An 11,002-nucleotide genomic window follows, 5' to 3' on the forward strand; every position below is an offset into this window, starting at 1 on the left:
TCTCATGCARCATCACCATATCTGTAAAGTCCGTGCCTTCTCCTTGACCCTTCAGTACTCTGAATAGTAAATCCCCATTTCAGAAGCCTTTTGCTCAAATCCCGTTGTTTTTAGGCCACAGGCAAGATGGACGAGAGCCAGTTCGTRGCTGTCACCAGCACCAATGCTGCCAAAATCTTTAATCTGTATCCAAGAAAAGGCCGGATTGCTGTAGGATCGGATGCTGATGTTGTTATTTGGGACCCTGATAAGGTGAAGACTATAACAGCCAAAAGCCATAAATCGGTAAGGAAGAAATGGAAACCAACAAGAGAAAAGAAATGTCACTGTTGCTTTTCAGCTGTTGACCTAAATCATGTGAACACCAATAGCAGGGGATGCAGAGGAGGGAGATAACTGCCTGCTACTGTTCTGAAATGAGTAAATGTTTCAGGACATGAGAGTATCGAAATCYCATGTTGGAAGCACTGGGATCAGAAAGGATTTATTTTCTCTCTGCATATACTCTTGCACTATTTATTTTTTTGTATGGTTGTGGCAGATCTGTAAACAGGTGTGAATCAACAGCCCTGCAGCTGAAGTTAATAAGGCTGAGGATAAATTTAAATCAAGCTAATTTTTTTTGGTTCCCCTAAAAAGCACCTGATATTATAAATTGCATGATTAAATTAACAATATTGAAACTATGACAGATGATGAAATGTTTTGATAATACAGCTCTAATAGCTTCATAGATGGGATTTGCTGTTTAATTCCAGAGCTTTGCCACATAATTCTCTGCCTTCAGTGCAGAGTACAAGTGACTTGACAGTTGCTTTCATTTTGACTCTGACAGGTTTTATTTTATGTGTTGTCTATCCCAAAGTTTTTGTCTTCCTGCTCAGTGCTTTGGTCCTTTGTATTGGGGAATTCTTCCTAAAGTTTTACTGAAAATCCATTACTGCGTTTTTATATTAAAAAGGCAAAAMCATTTAGAAATGTTTAAAAAATAAATTTAGGTGGCTCAGTTTCTATTTCTTTGTCTTATGCTCTCTCTGTTTTTTCAAGAAAGTAATAATCACTTGCCCTGTCATTTCCATTTCGATTCAGGCTTTCCTGGGCTTTTTCAGACAGCAATATATGYACTGGCCTCTTTGAAATTTGCTTACACAGTCACAGCAGATGCATGGTGGGACCACATCCTCTGGGTGTTCAGCAGCTGAGGGACAATTTTTCTTCATATTAAGGCTATCATAYTTTTAAAGGCTCTGGATAAATAGAACAAATCTTCAAAAACAAGTGAAATACTTGATGGACAATGAAAAATTGAAAGGAAAACTCTCACCCAGGGAAGTCTGATCAGAAAGCTCCTTTAAGATAATTTCATATCAAAATGCTTTGCTCTTCCTTCATACAAAAMAATTTTATACACTTTGGAATGGCAGTTGTCTAAAACTATGACTATGAATGTAGATATTACAAGTTACTAATTGAAAGAGGTCTTGCAGTGAATATTTTGGTTGATCCTCAGGCCATTGAGTACAACATCTTTGAAGGAATGGAGTGCCATGGTGCCCCCCTCGTGGTCATAAGCCAAGGGAAGATTGTGTATGAAGATGGAAATCTGCATGTAAATAAGGGAATGGGTCGCTTCATCCCTCGCAAACCTTTCCCTGAATATCTTTACCAGCGTGTCAAAATCAGGAATAAGGTAATGTCAGATCCTKCATAATCTTCTTTGTAGCCAAACCTTCTGGGAAGCAAAGTAGGACAGGTTTTTAATGTTGTGCTGTTATGAGCCCGTATCAGATGGACTGCATATGAATTGTTGGTAAAATTACCATAGAACTCATTGCACCTGTAGACCCATCTAGCTTAGTATTAACACCATCACCTTCAGCAAGTAGAGCATATAATTGCYAGTTGGGCATAATTGCATTATGTCCAGCAATGCAGGCTTTTGAAAAGAGGTGGAATAGTGATAGAATTTACTTCCAGTTAAAATTCAGGAAAAGAGAAAGCTTCTTGTGAAGGAGGGTTAGGCAGAATAAAAACAGAATTTTAAATTGCATACTGAATTGCTACACTGCAGGGAAGAAAAGCATGTCAGCCACAGATTCTCATTATATTAAGCATTTCTGAACTGTTGTTAGTGCATTTGCTGAGCTATGTATTAGCAGCATTCATAGCTCAGAAAACTTTCCTCTTTTGTTTAATAAAAATCTTGGGAAATTACTAAGATTAAGACTGGGTCACCTCTGGTTTTGAATTTTTTTGGGGATAATCTTGTTGAAAACTAATTGGCTGGGCACTAGTTTCCAGTTATTTGGAAATGGCTTCTTGTCACTGAGCAAAAAAGTCACTGTGTGAGTATAGTTCACAAAAAGAGTTGACTAAACCTCATATTTTCTTCAACCAAGCATATATCATAGACTGAGTGAGATTGGCAGCTAAAATGAAGTCCATGAGCAGGTTGGTAGTTTTCACCTTACATTCTTATACAAATTCTGTCAAGCTGCAAAAGAAAGGCCTGCACTTCTTAACAGAAAAGGCACAGTAAAAATCAAATGCACCTGCAAGACTTTTGCAAAATACCAATCAGTGTCACTTTTTTTTTTCTTTTTCATTATCCATGTAGATGATACAGGCCTTGTCTTCACACTTGCTGCTTAAAGCTTTACTGACTGGGAGTGCCATATAAATAAATGTCATCAAGATAGTGGAACCAGCACTTTAGAAACAAGTGTCACAGAGTAGTGTCTYGTAGCAGGAGTTTGAACAAAATTACCTGGGCTAAGTAACCTGTGTCTTGCCAGTGGATTTTGGGAGACCTTTGATACTTGGGCAAGATCTACAGACAAAGGAGCTTGTATTTTTGCTCCTGCAGCTCCCTCTGCTGCCTGCCGAGAGGGACAACAGATCCATGCCTACATTTTCCCCCATCAAATGTTATGCACTGGAAATATTTAGGAAAGCCCATTGATGGTTGTATCAGCTGCTGTATGAACATGTCAGTGCACAACAGAGGAATATAGAAAAAGCTTATCAAGCAAGGGACTGCAAAGTTGAACTGGCACGGGTTGGCAGTATAAACCTATCCCTGGAGCAGGGATAGCAGTATAAATTCGTGCCTTTGTGGGTCCCTAGAAGATGGATTCTTTTCTGTGATTAGCAGCTGCTCTCTYCTGGGCATTAGTTTTGGCTCAGCCTGCAAGACGGTGGCTCTTCTGAGCCTGATGTCCCTGGCATCAAAAGCAAGGGGATATGCATTGATTGCTTTGAGGACAGGATCAAACCCCTGTGAGTAGTGTCTTTCTCTACGATATTTTAATTTCACTTTTAACCTGTTAGGGAAATTTCTCTGAAACCATAATCTTGTAAGACACAGGTTTCTGATCTTTTTTATGAGCTTTGCATTTTGCAATTCAATGGCTTCAGGCTCTTTCTGAAAACTGGAACTGTTTTTATTAAAATAGTATTTCCTAGATTCCTATGATTTTAAGGCCAGTAAAATTGTTTTGACTGTCTTTTCTAATAGTCCTTGTAAGAGCTGTGCAGGGAAAAAACCTAGAGACTTTAACTCAAATCAGAGCTCAAATGACAGATACTTTATTGACAAATATTGTAAGATAGCCCCTGCCACAGTCCAGTGTATAATCACTTTTCTAGTTTATGCCAAGAAGCAGAAACTTTGCAAATGTAATTTTAAAATTGCCACTCCTTTTCAATGAGTTTTATTAAAGAAAATGAGACCTACAAACGGGAGGAGCAGAAGAAATACAGGTAGGAGAGAAATTGCTGCAACTGGTATAGTGGGGATCAGTTGTGCTACAACCCAAGCGTGACTCTGCAGCCGAATGGAGAGACAAAAGGTGATTCTGACTGCTTTTATGTAAAATAAACCTCTTAGGCCAGACCTGTTCTTTTGAATCCCACCTCTCGCCTTTGATTGCAAAGGAAGCCTGATAAGGATTTCTCTCATAATTTTTATAAATGTAATAATGGAAKGAGGAAGCTTTATAATTTCCTTTATATATAAAGCAAACTGTGCTTTGGTTTATATATATAGATGTGTGTTTAATTCAGCCAGTGCAGACTATAGCTCTGYGCTATAGAGAGCTCTGCTCTCTACCTACAGGCAAAAGTATCATTAGGCAGCATTATCTGAGCATTCATTGCATTTTTACTCTGCTCTTGTTTTAGGTGGGAGGATTGCAAGGAGTCTCCAGAGGAATGTATGATGGGCCTGTGTATGAAATCCCAGCTACACCAAAATATGCAACTCCTGCACCCTCAACTAAATCCTCCCCTGCCAAAAACCAGCCCCCACCAATCAGGAACCTCCATCAATCTAATTTCAGCTTATCAGGTAAATCAGCCTGGCTAATTGGAAACCTTTTCAAGCCATGACTATGGATTACTGGTGATGAATTTCAATTACAATTACTTCATTAGTCAAATATAAAAGGATTGTATTTACTTATATTTATGCATGTATATTACATGCATATACTAATATATATATATATATATATATATATATATATATATATGTTTTCATGCATTTTTTTCCCTAGGAATATATTACAAATATATTCAAAATGTTTGCAATCTGAAATTTTTCTCTGCATCAGTCTTTCAGTATTATTTACCTGGCCCATTGCAGTAGCTGAGGTCTCTGGTTGATGTTAMTGAAGCCCCTTGGTGGTGTGTACAGCTGATGGGACTTGGGTTCTGATGCAAGCTGTGAGTCTCAAAAATCTCACTGTCTGCATCAYCAGCAACTGCTAGATGTGGAAACCTCAACTGTCCTTGTCCATGGTCATAAACCATGTGCAGAAATTGTTCATATGCAGATGGGAGTATTTCTTATCCTCTGCTCTTGGTGCCCAAAATGTTTTGCATRGTATATAGGAAACAGACTGGAAAATTATCCTTTGGGGTTGCTTGAAATCTTCTCATGTGAAGACAATTACAAGCGTGTCAAATCCTTTTTCTTCAAAAGACTACAGCCCCAGTGGTGAATAAAGCCTGCATATGATGTTATGAAAGTCATTGGGTTTTCTCCTTTGTGGGAACTGATGGCAGTTTTCCTCCCTTACAGAGCCTGTCTTCCGAAACTAAATGAAACTTGTGAAGTCCAAGGAGACCATATTAAAAACTCTTTTAGTGAGGTGAAGTGTATTTTTGCCCATTCATGTAGGGCCACAGTGAGCATATACAAATATATATGAAGCTATACAAAGCACAGAAAGTCCTTAGAAATTTCACATCTTAGTAATAACCAATAATTGGGATTTTCATAAGCATCTGAAGCTGTGGTTTCACAGTCTACTGCTGGATCTAGGTACTGTCAAGCCACCTAGTGGTACAAATTTGATCTGAACGATGCAAACACAAAATTAAGCAGAACCAGAGACTAAGGTAGCATTTTAAATGACCCCACACATTTATGTTAGTCTTAAATTGSTTTTAGGAAATTGAGTGTGATCAGGCAATATTTAACATGTCAGAAAGCTTGCTGTCCCCTTAAGCTTCACCTTTCAGSATTTAAAATGCTCTTTGAACTGGGTGTGAGTTTACATCAGCTTAGTGCTCATTTCCTCAAGGATTTATGATTTCTAACACCAGATTAACTGAACTCTTGACCCATGGACTCAGTAGGGCATATATTCTAAATCAGTGAGGCAGGTTTGAAAAATACACTCTGCACGTATGTGTTTTGGGAGCTCTTTTGTAGTTAGTGATACATTCTGTCAGGTCTGATCTCACAAAGGGAACCCAATCTGCAGGCTGTCATCAGCTCTTCTTCAAGTCAGTGGAAAACAATCCTCCATGTAGGACGCGCATCAGTCTGATCCTAAACATTTAATCCCACACTTCTCATTCAAGCAGCTGGAGCTAAGCACAGAAATGTGCCTTGAAGGTCTGTTCAGCATTTCAGTCAGGCTCAAGAGAAACCAGCTKATGGTGGTGTGAGGGAATTGTAGTCAAGACCTCACTGCTGATGGTTTATTCCTTTTCATAGCTTTGTTTCCTCATTTTCTGTTGTTGCAGGAGCTCAGATTGATGACAACAACCCACGCCGCACTGGCCACCGCATCGTGGCACCTCCTGGTGGGCGCTCTAATATTACCAGTCTTGGCTGAAAAATGATGGACAGAAACACAAGGATGAAGGATCATGGGAATAATGTCCATTCCATTCAATATCTGTGTTATCAAGCCCACAGTTTTATTTGGTACTAATGGAAATAAAAAATGAAATGTCTTTCTTTTTTTTTTTTTTTTTTTTTTTTTTTTTTTTTTTTGTATAGAAAGAGGTGATAATAGTGTGGTGTGTTTGCTTGGAACTACTTGCCTCACAATTGTGCTTTCATGCCATAGTCACCTTAAAGCATGGTGCTTCCATTGCCCCTTTAGTGACTACAGGTTTTAGCTTTGTCTCGTAACTGAATGATGGTTCCTTTGCACCCCTTCGCTGTATTAGAGTAGTTAATGCATGTTACTGAGTTATTTATGCAAGTTGCATTCTGTGAGTGAGTCCCTTTAGAACACATTGCCAACAATTGACTAGACACAATGCCAAGATTAATGTCTGTATTTGAGAAACACCACCAAAAACACTAACGAAGGAAGAAAATGGCCATCTGGAAAGTAAGCAGTAGAGTAGTATAGGCAGCTTCTGTTTAATCTTTAATTTATTATAAACCCAAGAAGCACTTCTCTCAGACACAGAAAATCATCRGGACACGTAATGACAAATGGTCTCCGTAGCACCTGTCTGTTCCCACTCGGTACATTCCAAGTCTGTGTCCTTCTTGTTTCTGTTTTAGACAGAGCCATAATTTTTACATACCAATGCCATTGCCACCCCTGCAGGGATTTCTCCACCTGGGCAGTAGTGCTCTCCTTCTGCATGAGATTTTTGGTACTTACAGATAATCCAAGTTGCTGTCGGATTTTTAAAGTTTTGTACAAATTTTTTCCTTTGTAATCACATGCATTTTTACTTACTCTACCGTATCAAGATCTACTAGTCGTGGTTCAATTTCTGAATTCAGAGCTTGTGAAATAAAGGAAATTAATTGATGGGTAAGCGTCTTCCTCTGCTTTCCAGTGCTGTGACTCAGTGATTGAAAATTTGGAATGGAGGAACTCAAGGGAAATTGTCTCTCAGGTTGTTATCACRCAATAGAAGGAACCTCAGATCACAAGTGTTGTTAAATGGATAGATGTCTGCATATGCATTATAGCATGATATAGTATGCCTTATTAAATGCTCACAGTAAAATGCACTTTCTAGAAATTGTACTTATATTGACTAACATTTTCTACCAATGGTTGGATTTGATCTTAGAGGTCTTTTCCCACCTTAACAAGTCTSTGATTCTGTGACATTTCAGCTGCCTCAATCTTGCCCAAATGAGACATAGATTAACTTTCTCCCAAGACCTTCAGGTCTACATCCTATTTGCCTAAAGTGGTAATTCATTGCCATCATCTTCATCTGTAGTACAGAACCAGTACCCAGTGCTCCAGTTTGACCTAAGCTATAYTTGACTTCTCTGTTGACTGAGCTGAGACAATGCCCAGGCATGGCAGCTGCAGAACACACTGCAGGTAAGGTGAGGAAAGCGGACTTGAGTTCTCTGAGTGCAGGAAGTCTTTCTCCTTGTCTTTCTGACTCTCCCACAAACTATGTAAAGAGCCTTATTCCCTGTCACTTTTTTGCTTGTCTGATGGTGTTGCAGATGCTGTGGGAGGTGTGGGCTGCAGCTGAAGTGGGGTGCTATGAGGTTAAGCAGGTCAGCAAAACACCTCCTTTTGTGCTGCTTTGCCTTTATGCACACTACAAAGCTGCAGCAGGAAGAGTCTTGGGGTGCCACTGGAGTGRTTTTATCAGCTGCACTGCTTGATCACCGAGCACCCACCCATCCATAACTTCAGTTGGCACAGACCATGTGCACCCACGCCCGGTGCATGTGGGACAGAACAGTTTTGGGAAGTAGCCTGCCTGAAGCCTGTCGTTCTGAAGGCAGTGTGTTGTCACCTCCAGCTTGCTGAGGAGAGGAAAGGCTACCCTGGAAAAATGCATTTTGATCAGCTTGGTCTGAAACCTGGCAGCAGAGCTGGTCTGAAGAAAGAGATTTTTGGCTTCAAGCTGAACCAGTGCAGAAACATTGCCATTTAGTCTGCAGTGAACTGAATTGCTTCCTCCCAAAAAAAAAAGAGGAAAATTAAGCTTTTCATGAACCATCTCTTCTGCTGAGAATTCAAATTCATGTTCCCTATTGCCCTGAGAGTGCCCTCATCCCCAGGCTTGTTCATTCATTTAGTGGTTCAGATATTTTATATGCATTGAATTAAAATAAATTGCTCACTTGRTGGTTGAGGTTTTTTATAGGAAGTCCAATAACACTGACAGACAAGCCTGAGGACAGTGTGCCCTGGAATAACCTACAGCTGAGCAGGTAAGGCAATCCTGAAATGCCAAGTCTCCATTTGCCTTGTTCTATTCCAACCCATTTGCTCTGAGTGTTGACAGCCAGCAACAGTTGTGGTGATGTAACCCTGACAGTAGAAATACAGCTGGTTTGTGAAGCTATGCAGCAAATCTGACAGCRTGAAAATTTCAGAACTGCTGGTTACAATTTCTTTAGTGCTTTTCTTGCATCCTTTTGTGCAGGTAGCAAAGGTTGCTCACCTCCAAATAAAATTTCCAATCAATGTATGAGACTTGTCACACTTGAGTTAGCAGAAATGGTTGTTGTGTAACTAAATGTTGAGATTYCATTTTTCCTACACACTTARCAGCATCCTAAACCAAAGAACCCTKTGCCTTCAGGCTGGTTGAAGATCCACCGTTAACATGCATTTATTTTTTCACATTGAGGTGTCTGTGAATAAATACGTGTGTGTGTTTGAAAGGCATTTCATGGTTCAGTGCTCCTGTGTGAACAAGACTGTGTGTCAGGTCAGTGTGACTCTCCTACGATGTCTGAGAAGAAACAGCCTAAACCCCTCTACTCTGGCTGCTGCTGAGGGCAGCCCATGGGTGCTGAGCTGTGCCTCCCCAGGTGAGGGGTGAAGGATGCCCCCCTTTGGTGGTCACTGTGACTCCACCAGAGGGATGGCATGTGCCATTGCTCATGGAGGACTAAACAAAGCAAGGAACAGGTGCTTCTCTTACCACCTGCAGGGTATTTTATAGCCACGTCCCTGCCCCTACAGCACTGACCTGTCCTTAAAAAAACCCAACCACTAACAGTAAAGAAAATGCAAATTAGCTGGTGATCCCAAGTGCGTGCTGCAGAATAGGAAACTACATTTGAGTTTGCTCCCTTTTAGGAACAASAAGCTGGAAGATGTTGTTTGTGAACTTCATGGGGAACAGCTGTTAACTACAGTTGGAAGCAGTGCAGAGCTTTCAGGCTTTCTGAATCATCAAGCTTCTAAAATCTGCATKAGGCTATGATCTTTTAATACCTGTTGTAGCTCTAATTATGTAAAATTGGCTCTTCCCTATTGCTATTTGCAGTCTAGTTAAAATTAGTCCCTGTGACCAGCCTGGGAACTAATGTTTGTCAATCAAGAGATGTGGAAGGGAAGAATGGATCCATGGATCTTTTTCTGAGTGTGTTTTGGAGCAGTTTGTCTTGTGTAACAGTTTGTCTGCTACCAAAGCAATGCAGTTATATRTTTAAATTCCAGTGTTTGTAGCAAAGGCTGCTAATTATGATACTAAGATTGTACCAAAACTGACAGCTGTCCCAGCCTTTAAATGTTTCTCTTGGCAATATATTGGTCTTTGTCCTCAAGAACTAAAATCTCAGACTAGACCAGGTCAGATGACCATCTGCTCTGGGTTCCAGCAGCCAACAACACCAGGAAAGAGGCCAGAAAAGCAAGCAAATAATGCTAATCCTCCTCTGAGTGTTTGCCCATTTCCAGTGCTTTCTAATTTCTTGAGAAGCAACAGCAGCCTTGTAGCTGTCAGTGAATTTTTCTGCCATGCATTTGCCAAAGTGCTTTTAAACCCGAGTAAAATCCTGCCACTAATGGCTTCCTGGAGCAAGAAATTGCACAGCTTAATGCACAGTGGCAAAGTGTTGATCTAGTCCTCTTGGCACCAGCTATTTCCTGCCATTTAAACCTGGCATGGTTCTCAAAGACCTCACATGGCAACAGCCTTACAGACCCAAGGGGGTGGCAAGCAGAATCCACTGTATTTTGCCATGATTTCATCTCCTTGATATAATCATTTGTCCACAGAAAACTCTTTAGGGTACAAAATATCTACATGGGCATCTATCAGTGCACCTAAATGCACAATGGCATTAGTAATTGTAGCTGTTGCATTTAAGAAAAATTAAAAATTAGAAATATCACAAATCTACTTGATAAACTGCATAATCAGAACATCACTCTGGAATAACTGATCTAATTGAAGTTTTATCTTAATCCTGTGTAATTGTCAAAGATCTCTATGTACAAAAAAATGTGTATTTTCATTCCAGGCTCAACACTGTCAACACTGGATTCTGCTTTTTTTTTTTATTTTTTTTTTTTTTATTTTGGGTCAGGAAGTCTCTATGAATTCAGTGCTGGCATCTGCATTTTCACCTCCCTCAAAAATTCATCAATGTCTGAATGCATCCTGCTCTGTTCCTTATTTTCTTCCCTTTACACTTACTACTAAGCTTTCAGGTTTTGTTCCTCTACTCTTGGTAAAAAAGTAAATCTCATTCATCTAAAGAAACTGACTTTAGGATAGTTTTTCATCACAGTTGTGATGAATTTAGCACAAAATTTCCAGATAAATTTCAGTGATGGCAGTGAGGGCTATTGGGAGGGGGATATATGGGAGATGGAATATTACCCTTGATGTTTCAAAACAGGAGGAAAAAGGCATGACATTTTCCCCTAAATTTCTGCAACAAGTGTTTTTGATATGCATCTGTAAAGCATGACCAAAGCTCCATGTTATCCTTTCCAGATAGAGAGAGTTTTCTATAGATTTA

At 39.8% G+C, this 11,002-nt stretch overlaps 1 protein-coding gene across 2 annotated transcripts in view; it reads left to right on the forward strand.

Moving 5' to 3' along the window:
- CRMP1 (collapsin response mediator protein 1) overlaps positions 1–6,240 on the forward strand; it is a 49,160-nt gene extending 42,920 nt beyond the window's left edge. For both annotated transcript variants that reach the window (XM_057373497.1, XM_057373498.1), the window contains exons 11-14: positions 115–285; positions 1,511–1,690; positions 4,183–4,348; positions 6,037–6,240. In XM_057373497.1, coding sequence (XP_057229480.1) covers positions 115–285; positions 1,511–1,690; positions 4,183–4,348; positions 6,037–6,128 — 609 coding nt within the window. In that variant the 3' untranslated portion in view covers positions 6,129–6,240. The remainder of the gene's footprint in view (positions 1–114; positions 286–1,510; positions 1,691–4,182; positions 4,349–6,036) is intronic.
- Positions 6,241–11,002: the final 4,762 nt, after the last annotated feature.

The sequence above is a fragment of the Malurus melanocephalus genome, unplaced genomic scaffold (genome assembly GCF_030028575.1).
Source record: "Malurus melanocephalus ecotype Western Australia unplaced genomic scaffold, MMel_1.1 scaffold_199, whole genome shotgun sequence".
Classification (NCBI taxonomy): Eukaryota; Metazoa; Chordata; class Aves; order Passeriformes; family Maluridae; genus Malurus; species Malurus melanocephalus.